The following is a 15,062-nucleotide window of genomic DNA, read 5'->3' as shown; positions in this document are numbered from 1 at the left end:
TGTGCATGTATGCATGGACACACACATTTCTGTTTAACATCTGCACTCAGCAAGTGTTAATAGTTATACCATAGCTTATTCAGTTTAGAAATGATAGAACTGGAGCTGTTGCACACATGGAGAACAATATTAAAGGTGCATATTCTGGTTTAGCACAATCAATAAGCTGGCACTCAGTTCAAAGAGACTTTTATCCAGGCAATTAGAATAGTGAAAAGGTTATGTGTGGTCATGAGAAAGGCACAGCTGTGTGGTCCCAACCCGCAGAATTTGAAAGGCTGTTCAAGCAAATTACAGCTCATTGCCACACACATGCAGACTGACTTGGGTACATTCTACACGTGGTACATGCATGTTAAAAATTTTGGGAAAGTCTTCATTATTTTGAAACATTCAATTTTCACCTAGCAGTACAGTGGCTCTTTATAAATATAAAACTTCAAAATAACTTGGGTCATTTTGTTGTAACCAGGGCTAAAAAAAGAATCTTCTTTAGACTTTTTTCTAAAAGACCACTGACTTTGTGAAGATGAAAAATAAACTCGGCAGCCCGGACCTTAACTGGTGGCTTAGTATCTAAATCTTCCACTAAGGATCTGGCTCAACGCTTTCAGTGAAATCAAGCCCTTCTGACATTAACAGCAGAACTCCCACTATCTTCAAAGAACAAGCAGAGGAAAACTTCTCTTCCTAATTTTTCAGCTGAATAATTGGTTCTGCCTTTTTATGATTTCAATGTTTTGGGAATGTCTGAGCCAGTGGTTTCAGATTTCCAAACACCAGAAACAGAGGAGACATTACCACCTACTAGATTCCAGATGTCTAAAGTCTTACCACAAAACATGAAACACTTTCTTCAGCATAGCCATCCCATGTCTTAAATAACAGGCTGAGAGCATACATGCATCTGATGTGTCAGAGCATATCAAAGGCTGTACATAATAGTAGTGGAATGATGATGCAGCTATGTGTAATCAGCAAATGCCCACCGCTGGGTCTCCTTCAGCAGGGGTCCTTCAGAGTGACTCAGCCACAGCCACAGTAGTAGGGTCTAAGTTGCTTTATGGTATTAATGGGTCTTATGAAATTTCAAAGTGTGTTAATGAAAATCAGCCTAATTAACGCCATGTGGAAAGAGGAATAAAGGTACAAGTTGAAACTGCATCAGAAGTCAGAGGTATCAAAGGACCCTTCGTCTTTTAGAAGGTACCTAAAACTGGGTAACAGACTGTGATTCTTAGGAATCTGTAGTTTAGGACTTGCACATCCTCACTTCTTTCTTTCAAGTTTACAAGAATTACATTTACAAGAACTCACATGTTTTGTTCAGTGAACAGCAATATTGCCTCAAAATTAATTTTCTTTTAAACTAATTACTGTAATATTGAAACACCTTTACGTTTATCAGTTGGAAATTTCTGAATTGCTGCAGCAAGCATCTTGGTCGTTCTTAGTTCCCAGATTATCTCGTGGCCTTAACAAGCTGCAATGACATCCTTTCATTACATGGGTCAGACCCACTGAGCCACAAATCAAGCTGATCAGTTTAATCTGGTATAGGAAGACTTCGAGAAGAAGGGAAGGCACAGCACTACAGACATAAGGTACAAGCCTAACTTCAGAGGAGCCAAAGGAAACACCCTGGTGACAGACACTTCTGCTCATTGTCTAAGACTTGACCCATTCAAGATTCTACTGCAGAATTCTGCAGTACACATCAATCTGGTTTACAGAAAGATGAGGTAAGGAAATGCTGGTTATAAAAAGGTGATAAATCCTGATTTATAATAGCTCAAACCGCAGCACAAATTTTATCATTAGCCAACAGCAGAATACTTAAAAAAAAAATCATGAATTTTGTTTACTTATTTGTACTTATTTCACTCTAGATATCTTTATCATGGAAGCTTAAACAAAACCAAGTCATGGCAACGTGTGACGCTGTTGATAATCCATGCCATTAGTAATCATGCTGTGCTGCAGGAGTACAGATAAGTGTTCAGTAAGCTTTGTCTAAATGATTTAAAGTTAGCTCACGCACATTTGGTGTCTGCCTGCCTCTTCGTAAATCTTTGACACGGATGTCTAGGTGGTGTGTTGTGCCTGACATGTAAACTGTGTAAAATACAGTTCACAGGTTTTTAATACGGCATTACCTTTAATATCTCCACCAGCAGGTATTTTGCACTTCACAGATACCGTAACTAATGCTGCTCTCCAGTCACAGCATTTCACCTCTGTTCAGCCCAAATGCTTTTCCAGTTCTCACTCTACTGCACCAATTGTACTCTTCACTTTACAAGTCTTCCTGATGGGATTTCTTTTCCAGTGGTAGAGAGGTCCTAGGCTTAGGTTCTGCATTCAGTGAAGTGCAACAGCTCTTCACCTCAAGACTTTTCTCCTGAAAATCCCTGAGCAGATATGGTGTAGGAAAAGGAAACCCATTAGTCAGCATGCTTGAGCGCAGAGAGGGCACAGCAGAGAAAAAGTGCCTTTTCTGACTCTCCACCAGACTAGCCAGTCTGAATAAAATCTTTCTAGTAGGAGCATCTCTTACTGTAAGCAAAGTTAAAAAAAAAAAAATGGAAGTACTAGTACTTCCAACTAGTTTTTTCCAACTAGTACTGGGAGTACTAGTTGCTACTTGAAAATTTGCTATAATTAACCAATATTAAATGCACAATAAAGCAAGCTGGCTTCAGCCAAGCCAGAATATTGCTGCAGTATGGAGGCAGTAGCACAAGGCAGAGCTGTAAAGGCATGCTGGCCCACTGCCTTTACAGGGAGGATGCTCTTTGCTCACTCAGAGTGAGATCATTAAATTTTTAACTTACACTGTGAGTGACTACCAAAAATCAATGAAACAATCCAAATTACATTCAGTCTTAGATGGAAAACACCATAAGCATCTCTCCTGGTGCTCCACTGTTTATGTTTTGATACTGGCTTTGAAATAATTAGAAGTAATTAAAGGCTCAATAGCCCATTTGCCCTGACTCTGAAATAAATGCAGGCTGTGACAGGAGCTGGAAAGTGAAAGCAGCACCTGGGAATATGAAGGACTTCTCTACATACAGAAGTTGCACTGCTGCAAATTTAACTCAATCCAGTTAGAAGAAGCCCTTTTTTGAGGGGTTCCCTAATTACCATGTTTTACAACTGGCTCTTGTAGTTTTAAATTTTTACACTCATATTTGTAAGCATAAGCCAGAGACAATCCTGCACACACTTGCATAAATCAGTAGAAAAAAATACTTTTAATTCCACTGATACAGCTTTAATACAGGCCACACTTAATATGGATTAGATAGAATGGCTTCTTGCAACCACAGAAAAATCCAAGGCTCTCCCATTTCATAAACTTAGTACTATCTGCTCTCTTCCAGCCTGTCAAAAGCCTTACTTATCTTTAAGGACAAATATGTGTCCTAAAAAACATTATGAATATTACGCTGCTGTTTTGGGGAGTCACAACACTATTTTGCCTTTATATAAAGTACCAAATAATAATCAGAAAATCTGGAAGATCTCCTCCTCTTCCTGGACCTCCTATTCCCTCAAATAGGGCAAAAGTTTCTTCAAACCTTTTTTTAGTTCCTATTTTTAGTCAAAAGACAAGCGTGCAACTGCAGAACACATGAATCACAGCACACTAGAATGACACCAAAAGTCATGATGTAACACGGGACAGGTTCTTTTTTCCCAAGTTTCTACAGATCAAAAAGATGCCTTGGGCTACATGCTGGTTTGAAGAGACCAACACAGTGAGATCCATACAACAGAAATATTTTTTCAAGAAGTCTAGAGCCTGCAAGAGAAAAAGGAATGATGACTGAATTACAGTAGTCTAGAGCGTCTGCTCTAGTGTTTGCACTTCTCTGATCAGGCTCAATGATTACATTCAGTTCCACTCTTAAAAGCTTTAATTTCTACGTGGTTGTCTGAGCCAGCAAAGAAGAATAGTTGAGTGAGCACAACAGCACTCCAAAAATCAAGGGCAAACAAGGGCAGAGAAAGAAATGAATCCAACAATTTTAAACATAAATGCGTATGTAACAGTGATGACTGACTTAGCACCATGACAACAAACAGTAGATTAAAGATTCAACAGCACAGTTGAAATTAAGGTTAGATGTTGTCTTGAACTCACCTACCAGTGTACTGTAGCTCAGAAAATTGTCCTTGCAACCCTTGAATACAGCAATAAAGAGTGACGCGGCACTGCACATCCTGTTGTCCACATCCAGACCTTGTGTGGGATCTTTTCAGAGACCTACATTGTGGAACTACGAGTGGTTCTGGACCTATTCAGTGGTTCTGAATTAGTAGGACAATCCCTTGTTTAATTGACATTCTTACCTCTGCAGCTAAGTAGTTTCCAGTTGCCAAATGCTTAAATCTAAACAAGCTATTCCACTGTCCTGCCCCTCCCCGGCAAGGGTCATGATGGACAACCTGTAAGAAGTACATATTTTTAATCATGCTTCTCAAGATCATACTTGGATCACCGTTATTTCTTACAGCTCATTCCAAATAAAAATATGTAAACTACATAATTACAAACAGTCTAACACAAAAAAGGAGTTCTGTGTTCACACTAAGCCCACCATAGATAACAACTCATTACATTTATTTTTCACTAGATGCCAGAAAAATGACTCATCTTACTTTCCAGATTTTCATTCATCTACTTACTGCAAACATGATGAGCCAAATTTTGCTTTAAATAACTAAAGTACTACTTAAAAGCAAAACTCCAACTCTTACAGTGTTTAACCGTTTATACCAGCTCCATTTTTGATAACACTGGGGACTTCTGATAAATTTTCTTTCAAGTGATTAAATATCTCCGTATCAATTTAAATACCCCAAGTTACTTCTTTAAAAATTTGACTGACCTGTAGGTCATTTGCTATCTTCAAATCCACCAGTCCCTGTCTCTCATAAGGGGTAAAGTAATCTAAAATAACTATAAGTACAATATACTCTGCATATTTAATATAGTTCTTACTAAAAAATGAAGGCAAAAATTTACCATTTGCCTGAGTGAGGAGCTCTTTGTTTTAAATGCACAAAATTAGTTCAACACCTAAGAACTTTTGGACACAGGAGTTACATTACTATAATGGCAAGAGTTCGAGACATACCAGTTTTTAACGTTCCTCAGTTAAACAATAATGTATCTGCTAATCATCTGAAAATCACACCCATTCAAAGACAACCTTATTCAGCCTAACTAAACAGATGTTGATGTGCCCTGTTGCAGAAGAATAGACTCATTCATGTTTACGAGATTTGTTGTCAGTCATCATCAATTTCAATTTCCTATATTGCACATGAACTCAAATATAAGCACTCAGAACTCAGGATATGTGACCGTAATTCTATTGGCTTTGAAAAATTGCACCATTTACATCAGGTCTGAATTTGACCCTTTGTCATTTCAGTACAGCTAAATATAGTAAGAAAACATCCTCTCTCCACACGCTCACAGCAATAAAGCATCTCTTCAGTGTACATCCTACACCAACTTCATAAAATAGTAATAGATACGGGGAGATGTATGACGATATCAAGAGGCTATAATGATTCACGTTGTGGTTAAGTATTTTCACTGAACCCTGGCCTTCACGTACTAAAATATTTATAAAAAGCAAAAAAATACCTCTATTTCCCACAGTGCCTTAGAACTTGTTGCAGAGGTAGCTGACTGACGCAATGTAGTACGAAGGAAAATATGTTGTTTCTTCTCATATTCGTCACAGGTCAGAAACTTCTCTTGTTCTGCATGAAACAACCTAACAACATCTCCCTAAAGTGATACGAAAAAGAAGCATTATTAAGTGGTATGGAAAGCTGCTGGACTCATCCTCTATATCTGTACTAGCTTCAGTGATGCCATCATAGTTAATGCTAAGCAAATGTTTATTAGTTTCCTGTTGCCAGAGCAGATACCAAGTGCAGAATATATAACCTCAGCACTGAGTCTGGAAATCTAGTATAAAATGCAGTAATTCATTCCTGCATGACATCCATGTGCTTTTATGAAAATACAACTTGATTCAGAGCACTATAACAAACAGCATATAACAGTTAACCCAAAGGTGATTTTTAATTTTAGCTAACTTTACTAAATGGGTTTTTCATTTATGATCTGTCTAGCGATATTTAGGGAAACCAGCTTTCTGTGAAGGCACAGTACAGCTATACGTCATAGCTCATAGTTCCTTTCATTGTTCCTGTAATACATTCTATACTAGAGAGCCAAACCTCACTAACCCTCACTAGACCTGTTCTGACAGGGGCATTAGTATCGTATGCTTTGGTAGGCTCAAGAAATCTCAAAGCCTCCTCTGTCACCTTCCTTCATCCACTCAGACTTTCCACGACTCATTCCCCAACTCCAGCCTCTTCTCAGGCTTCCCTGTCACAAGACAGGCTCTATTCCATTGGCATCATTTTTGTTTCATTCTACATCTCCCCAGAGCTTGAAGCACTATGCCCAAATAGGTCTACACAGATACGCCCTTTCAAATTCTTCCTCAAAACCTAGTGATACCCTCAATACCTACCCAAAACAGACAGCTGTTAATGACTTATTAAGGTACAAGCGAGAATAAAAGAAATTTATTTATTCCAAATGAAAATATAAGTGATCTGGAGACACAAAGCTGTGCAATCCATCAGCTTATAAAGCTATATTGTCTTATTACAGCTATTGTCATCTTTCATACTTCACTCTCTTCTGTACCTTGTTATACCTGCTTTTAGCATCTTGGCCTGAACTAAAACATCACAGCTATTCTGTACAGAGCACTCATCATTCTGGGCTTGAACTTCATCGTTTCTCAAGGATCCTCAGTTGTCCCTGGAAGGGGGAAGAGGCTGGAAGTTCGCATGATCCAGGCAATTCCACTGGGTAAGATAGCAACACAAAGGAAAAATACTCTGGCTGGTGTAGGGCAGTAGTAAGGGATCTTTGATGGTTCCATGAAGTTCTCAGTTTCATTTTATTTACTAGAGAACTAATATTTCTATACAGTCAAATAAGGTATGATTTCTGAAATTCAAAAATAATAACAATATATTATACTTACTCCTTTCAGTACATCGTCTCGGTAACTACTGAACTTCATGAACAAAGTTATTTTCCAGCTTGTGTTACAGTTGACAGCATTTACCTTTGAGAAAAAACACAAGTGGAGAATTATAAGGGTTGGTTGGGTTTGGTCTTTTTTTTTTTTTTTTTTTTTTTAAAAAGCATTCTATTCTTCTAGAAGAACACACCACTCTCAGGGTAGCAGGGAACATGGCTTAGTTACAGACACATACAGTACCAAACATGGATCCTGAAGCTCTCAATACTTCATAATGATGTCGATGTTGGAGAAGATTCAGTGGGCAAAATGCTATTCTGTCTATTTACAATCACCCAAAGACAACCTGAATAGCTTCTGGAGGAGGACTTACTCTTGCTCATACCAGTGAGCATTTCAGAAACTCATACAAACCACACGAAACTCTCAGAGACAGGAAAATTTGTGCCAAGAATAAGTACATTTCATCTTTTTTTTTTTTTTTGAGGCCAAGCTGGAACCAATGATTAAACATAATTAAACTGGTACTGAACCTATGCTGGGGTTCTGGTATTATACCACAGGGCATAATACATCTCAGATTGACAATTACCTGTCCCCCAATCAACTCACCTCTTTGCAGCCAGGGTTATCTAGAAGTTCAATGTTGCTAGCATGCAGAGGCTGCCCTGCATTGACTGGCATCAGTACAACTTTATCTCCCACAACAACCTGGAAGTCAGAAATAAAACATAATTTTGGCCTATGTAATTATCCAATAAAATGAAATAATGTTGCATTTTTAAAAAGTGACTCAAATGCATGCTCTAGGAATGGCACTTGGTGAACTTATCTGCAGACAATTCACACACACATGGAATCTCTTTATTGGCCAGTTCTGTTCATGCGTGCCTCTGCAATTGCTTGGGTTTGAAACTTGACACTAATGAGTCCTTGCATTCTCAGTAAGCATGTCACCCAGTTCAGCAGAAACTCAAGACCATGAAATGGATATATGAACCTCTGAATTCCAGGAGCAGATCAGTTAATCTACAATTTGCATTAAGTACTATTTATCCCATATATACTCCCAGCCAAAATGCAGAGAAAACTCAGAAAACAACCTGTAGTAAGATAGGATTGTTTTCCCTCTGTTGCTGTCAACCAGCATCTTCCATCAATGTTTTTCATTTCACAAAAGCCTTAAGAAATTGCCTGTGAAAAGGCTTTTTTAGCCCAATGACTCCCCATTTTGTGTGCCATCTTCTGGCAAATGTCAGGACAGGCTCAAGAGTTCTCTGATTCAGACTACAGAACTGCAAACTAGTAAGGAACATAGACCACTGGAAATTCAGAGAGAGGTGAACACACTCTATCCCCTTTCCTGTTACTCCCTAAATGATGTTTGGTGCTCAGCACAGGTACTGGATACAGCAGCTGAGAGATCTTCACTCTACAAGATGAAGTCCTAGACTCCTTGCAAGCAAATTCCTGTGCCCTTGGAATTACTTAGTTATATAGACAAGGAGAAGAAATACATGAAAATGTCTCTGACCTAAAAAGTCCTTGAGATATGCATATGAGGAATTCAGTTCACACCTAGGAGGGGGGGAAAAAAATGAATACACACAAATTGGTTGGCATTGGTCCTGATTTGTTATGTTGTTCCCAGCAATTTTAAGTGCACACACACAAAGACAAGAAGTGGCTAAATGTGATTTTTGCTATATGAAATGCTGCAGAAGCCATGCTTTTTTGGAACACATGTAAATAAAAATGTTTTTTCTGCGTTGATCAGCAGAGCCCAATCCAGACTTATGTAACTTCAATGAAGATGAATTTGGTCCACTTATTGCAGTGGGTGAAAAAAAAGGTTTTCTGTTCTTTACAAACACAGGTAAAATAAACGGTAGCAAAAGACAGTGTCATCATGCTCAGACTACATGTAACAATCCTACTTGGTCTAAGTAATAAGAAAAGTTCACTAACGGAACCAAAAAAAATGATGACAGGGTGCCTTTACAGAACCTTACTTATACAATACATTCCTGCATGCCATGCTTCACACAGATGTTACTTACAGCCCGTTTTAAGAAGTTAAGACCAGACAATTCATTAATCAAAAAAACATCAGGCTTGCATCCTGCAAAGTGGAATCAGGACTTCAAAATTATTGAAAGTACACCTGGACAATAATAACAGTGAGAGAACAGCACATCATTGAGCATCCTATTTAAAAAAATAAAAACAGACGAAGGGTAAGATATCTTTTAATGCTTCCTGTGGTTATCATGGAGGCAACCAGTAGAAAGGAGAACTACACAGCTACTCTGCTCCACAGAAGGAACTGTTATGTGCAGTCATAGTTTCAGTCTCAATCTCCTAACCTGCTTTAAGTCCACATCACTGACCTGCCCTCAATTCTGGCCAGCTCTGTCAGTTGCCATGGAAGCAATGAGATATCCCATGTTCTTCTACTTTCTTCTTTTTCTGCTTGTTTCTAACCTCCATTAGCAGTAGTGAAGGAAGGGACAGAGATAGTTTAAGACTGCTAGTTTCCTGTACATGCTCCTCTAGCAATATAGAAAATGAAAGCAAAGTGAAGAGAGAATCCTTTTTTCTTACACATTGCAGCTTTTGGCAAGCTGCAAGTCTGCTCTTTTGAATTCCTCCTATCCAATACCCATGCCCAAATACCCCACCCAGTTCACTTCTGACTCCAACTAATGTCCCTGCATGCCCAAGGCAATGGAGACAGAGCACACTCATGTGCACGCATGCCCACATTTCTGCCTGTAGAATTATTCTTTGTGGAGATTATTGAAGAGAACACAACACAATCTCAATTTTAATTTTTCAGAGCAAAACCTTAACACCAGCTCTTTCTTCTTTTCCTTAGCTACCCATAGGCACAGCCAGCCATAGCATGCTGCAAACCAGCAGTCAGCTAATAGCTTGACTGGTTGCTTGGACTCTTTCCTCAGACATACAAATTAAATCCTTAAAAAATCCTTCCCAATTGAAACCCTGTGTGTATCTGACACACAGCTCTTGAGAATTTAATTCCCAATTCATTTGACAAAACTCTTGTTTTTTCTGGTCTAGATAATAAAATTCCAGAGAATGATGAATTTCACATTGAAACCAATGAGCATTCAGCTTTTGAATTCAAGATAAACCTCCAAGGTCCTTCAGTCTTTGATGCAGCAACTTTCTTCTAAATTTATTCAACCCTAGTTGCCTGTGACTTGGTGGTGAGGCCACACAAACTAGGAAGAGCCACATCCAAAACCCACTGCTTTGGCTTCTAGATGGGATGGGATAGTCTGGCATCACTTAGGTGGATTGACTGAATTTATACGCAGTCACAGAATTGCTCTAACAGCTACATCTACCTTGTAACCAAGAAGTCAGACTGAATACTCTAGTGCAGTTATGGTACAGCACAAGGACTGCCCATCACCAGGAGCTGTATGAGCTGTTAAGATTAAGGAGCACTGATTTCAGTTTGGACTAATTATTCAGGTACGTTACCAGGCACACTGAAGGCTCTGCTGCTCCACCTTCATCACTTTTGTGTTATATGCACATCTGGCAATCATACTGCTGACATATATCAAAGACTGGGAGAATTAGCAGAATTTTCTCATGAATGGCTGGCCATTCCCAAAGTCTGAGACCAACAATTCCCTTGTCATGCTGCAAGATCAAGTTTTCAAACAACTAAAATGGCAGAGAAGCAAAAATGAATCCCACACAAAGCTAACCTGCTCTCACTGCAAATCTTGCTTTTCATCCTAAGTGGAACCTGCTCTGGCCTTAATCTCTCATATCTCCCACTGAAGGAGAACTGAGACATGCAAAAAACATTGCAGAGTTATGCCAATTACTGTAAATTTTTTGCAATATTTTTCATTATTTGCATAATGAACCAGTTGCTGTAGAAGCTAAGCTTTCCTTTTTCTTTTTTTTTTTTCCTCAGAAAAATATTTTTAAAACACTTCACAATGCTACACAGCCACAATGATTTACCAGAGAAGTCACTTACATGACTTCCTATATCATAGTTTCCCCTACACAAAACCACTTCGTTTTTTTTTGGATCTACCTTGCCTGGGTTCCCTGACACAGTTGCAGTCACCTAAGCTCTCAACATTCACTTCTACCATTCTAGAGACAGATTCTGTAAAAACTTTCTAAAATTTATTTTCTCTGGGGAATTTCCTTTTATAGCACAGAAATTGAAAATAGAGGGGGGGGGGGGGGGAAAAAAGGAGAAAGAAGTTCCTAAAGAGAGTAAACAGAGTAAGGGCCTGATATACCAAGCTAATTACCTGTGCTGAGAAAGAAGAAAACTGTAACAAATAAATAAAAATCTAAACACTTTAAAAGCTAACCTAGTGGGTGGGTAAAGTGACACCAGCTTATGAGGTATCAGGTATTTCATTATGTGTGTCCTCCAGAAACTAGTCCTTTAACAGGCACCTCTGTGAGCAACTGAGAGGGAAGGGGTGGGTACAAGGCTGGAGCCCCTCTTGACCTGTGAGGGGCAAATGAAAGACCTCTCACATCGCTTGCTACTCCTGTCCCCCTGAATAGCACCTGCCTGCTTTATGAGTCTGAGAGGGGAAACCTGTCAGACCACTTCTGAGAGGCTACTGAAGTCTAGTATTTAGCAGTGGAAGTTTGCAAAGAAAATTATCAAGATCTCTTTGGGCCTAGAAAGAGGAAGAAAAACCTGGGTCTCGAGACTTCCCCATGTAAAATATAACTGAGAGCTCTCAGCTCTGAAATGGAACATATCTGGTGACAGAAAATGAGCAGCAGGCAATTTCCAAAATAGGCTATTAAGTTAGGAGGAAATCTGACAGTTTCCCAGGCAGCCTTTTTAATACAGATACCACTAAACATGGCCTCATAGGGAACAAAATAGGAGAGAGATCAGCAGAGATCCACCTGTGGAGTGTGATGCTACAGTGATATGTAAACTTTCCATGCAAAACAGCTTCCCAACCCTCACATTTCTTATGCATCCACATTGGTATCAAATTAAGTCAAAACTCTAAAACACTGAAGATGACTTTTAAGACCTCATTTTGATCATTCTGCTCTAAGTGTAAGGGCTTGTGATGGCTTTGCAGATCACACTGAGAATCCCAGGTCTTCACTCTGGAAAGCATGACACGCACTTATTTCCCAGGAGTGAAAAATTAAGAAGATGCTGAACTGGTAGTATTCTAAGAAATTAAGCCAAAACCTTAAAGCAGTAAGTCACTTCTTTTCTTTCCAAAGAAGGAAAGGAATTATCAGCTTAACGTTTGATCCACAATACTTCTCTTGCCTAGCTGGAAGACCATGAAGAGGCGCCCACAGGTCTATTCATGCTCGCTCCTTTTCTCTGGAACAGGCTTGGGGAAAAGGGAGAGGTTTTCACATACCTTCTGATTGCTACATATAACAGGGAAAGACTATGACTTCAGTGGACTCTGACCATTAGCTGGGAATACAATCCTTCCCCTCCTCACAACATATTGCCAAAAGGAACTGCAAGCAACCACACTCATCCTGGACAGCATCCCAAGAGCTGGGTGACCACAAAGTTAATGAGAGAAAGAAAATACATGAGAAAACAGGCATTCCTGTCTGTGATTCTGTGAGGGCTCTTTCACTTAGTGCTTCACAAGGGAGAGTGGCCAAACATTCCCAGACAGGTCCCCAAAATAAAACCATACAAGTCCACCATGTAGCCTTCTCAGATGTGGATGTGAATTTTCCACAGTGGGCTCTTAAACAAGCCACAGCTGACTGAATTTTGATCTCAAGGTGCAGATCTCAGATCTGTAGCAAAGAGCTCTCCCGTGCTTTCTTCCTCTTACCAATACACAGCACTCCCACTAGAACCTACCCAGAAAATACCCACCTGAAAATCAAAAACCAGTTTTAGTCACAGAAGCCACTCTTGTGCTAAGAGGGGATAGATTTAAAGGAACCTGCATATCTTCTAGAGACGCTCTCTGCTGAGTTTTTCACAGAACTTTGCCCAGAATTGAGAGTTTTGAGAGTTTAATTAGACCCTGAAGGCTCTTAAATAAAGAAAAAAGGAAAAACAAAAATATACCAATGCATTTCATCTAATGTAAACCAGCATATAACAGGTGGACTTCGCAAAACTGCCCAAACACAGGTCAGCAGAGGCTCAAATGAATGTGGCAACATTTCAGATTCCAGACCATATAGTTTGGTAAAACTTCTAATTAGATATAAAAGCTAATAGCCCAAACTACTGTTTTTTTGTTTGTTCGTTTCCTGAACAATTTATGCTAGTAGCAAAGAAACCATGCATCCTCTGGAAATTTTCTGCCTTTTCCCTCTTATACATTCAGTATTTCCACGTACATTGTCACCTTCACTCCTTAGTTTCCAGAATGGCTGTATATAAAACCAAGATCCCTCATTCCCTGCAGTATCCAGAGACACTCGCATAGCATTCTTCTCTAGCAGAGCTGGCAATCTCTTATTGACTGTGAGGTATTTGTTACTTTTTATGTGCAGTAGCTGTGAACAAATAACAATTTTAAAAAATTAGTATAGCTTTTCCTTTTCCACCCTCAGTTAAAGAGCAGGCACGGGATTTCATACCATAGTGATTTTTCATAACATACATAAGCAAAGACAAAATAAAACTAGAAGAGAGTTCCCAAAGTATACTGCAGTTTAGGAAAACAGATGCTATATAACAGACTGACAGAATTACACCTTGATCAGTTTTACAACATGTACTACACAGACAGAGCCAGGATCAATACTAGTGTTATGTTCAGGAACTTCACAAGGAAGTTGTACTGCACTTAAGAACATAACTTCTGTCTCATTTATATGTCACAAAATACAAATTACTTCAGTGTTTCAAAGGGAACTGCACAGCACCATCTTGAAAATATATAAATAATATATGTAATAATATAAAGATATATATATTTACATTCAGATTCTAGACTACAACAAAAATTACACATAAAAGGTATATTGTAGCACATCATTTAAACATGAATATGTAGTACTTCTGGTGGTCTTTAAATCAGACAGAAAAACACAATAGTGTAAACTTTACCAAGTTCTGTTTACCCAAGCTTTGACAATCCAGATTACTGTGGCTAGTTTCATTTTCACCATACCCTTGAAATGAAACAACTGTTTCCTTTTCAGCTCTGAGAGAAGGCAGATGTATTTTAATAGGTTTACCTGTATGACATTGCTGTATTTTACAATTTCACCCAACAGCTTTCTGTTCTCACTTTCATTCTGCTTTTGTTCCAGTTCTGCTGCATGCTGCAAAAGAATTACCATTTCTTTAAATTCTACAAAACTAATGTCTGAATTCAGCTAATGGAACAGATAGTGTAAAAAGGAAATAGCACCATATTAAAAATGTCTCCTGCAAGCACTGTCGTACTGAAAAAATTAGTGCCCCTCTCTTCCTGCAGCATGATTTTCTGAACAATAATCACCTGACATCATTCTGGTTTTTATTACCCAAAATAGAAACTCATTCACAATTTATTGACCGCACCTGAAATGCATGCTAACACACCCTACCAAGCATGCTATTTTAAACATTTTCAAACCAGAAAAATAGTTCCAGGTGCTTTATTTTCATCCTAACGGAGGAAAAAGAAGGGCCTATGGATACCTTCTCCCTGTCAGCATTATTTTTACTTGTTTTGTAAATACATACAAATGCTTTGTATATAAATTGTGTATTTAATATATTGCATAATAGAACAAAACCAGTAGATCACATTTTGCAAGAGTAAGGGCAACCATGACTGTCTGGGTCAAACACAACCACAGAATGAAATTTCAACTTGCTCCAAGTCCTCTGTAGAGCTTGAGCCACACACCATGTGCCTTTATTACATTTTTTAACAGGATGTACCAACAACCTCTCAACTGGACATGAAACGGTAGCAACCACATTTGATAGAA

At 38.8% G+C, this 15,062-nt stretch overlaps 1 protein-coding gene across 6 annotated transcripts in view; it reads right to left on the bottom strand.

Annotated features, from left to right (window-relative positions):
* ITPR2 (inositol 1,4,5-trisphosphate receptor type 2) overlaps positions 1 to 15,062 on the bottom strand; it is a 275,621-nt gene that overhangs the window by 216,530 nt on the left and 44,029 nt on the right. For 5 of the 6 annotated variants that reach the window (XM_072041998.1, XM_005022980.5, XM_038177656.2 and 2 more), the window contains exons 4-9: positions 14,319 to 14,405; positions 13,473 to 13,631; positions 7,710 to 7,808; positions 7,098 to 7,181; positions 5,666 to 5,812; positions 4,360 to 4,455 (exon numbers count right to left, since the gene is read on the bottom strand). In XM_072041998.1, coding sequence (XP_071898099.1) covers positions 4,360 to 4,455; positions 5,666 to 5,812; positions 7,098 to 7,181; positions 7,710 to 7,808; positions 13,473 to 13,631; positions 14,319 to 14,405 — 672 coding nt within the window. Of the gene's footprint in view, positions 1 to 4,359; positions 4,456 to 5,665; positions 5,813 to 7,097; positions 7,182 to 7,709; positions 7,809 to 13,472; positions 13,632 to 14,318; positions 14,406 to 14,494; positions 14,579 to 15,062 lie in introns of those variants that run through there. The other variant, XM_013102891.4, reaches the window with a different exon arrangement.

Source organism: Anas platyrhynchos, chromosome 1 (genome assembly GCF_047663525.1).
Source record: "Anas platyrhynchos isolate ZD024472 breed Pekin duck chromosome 1, IASCAAS_PekinDuck_T2T, whole genome shotgun sequence".
NCBI lineage: Eukaryota > Metazoa > Chordata > Aves > Anseriformes > Anatidae > Anas > Anas platyrhynchos.
Note: the sequence above shows the minus strand (reverse complement) of the source record. Positions and strands in the feature narration are given on the sequence as shown.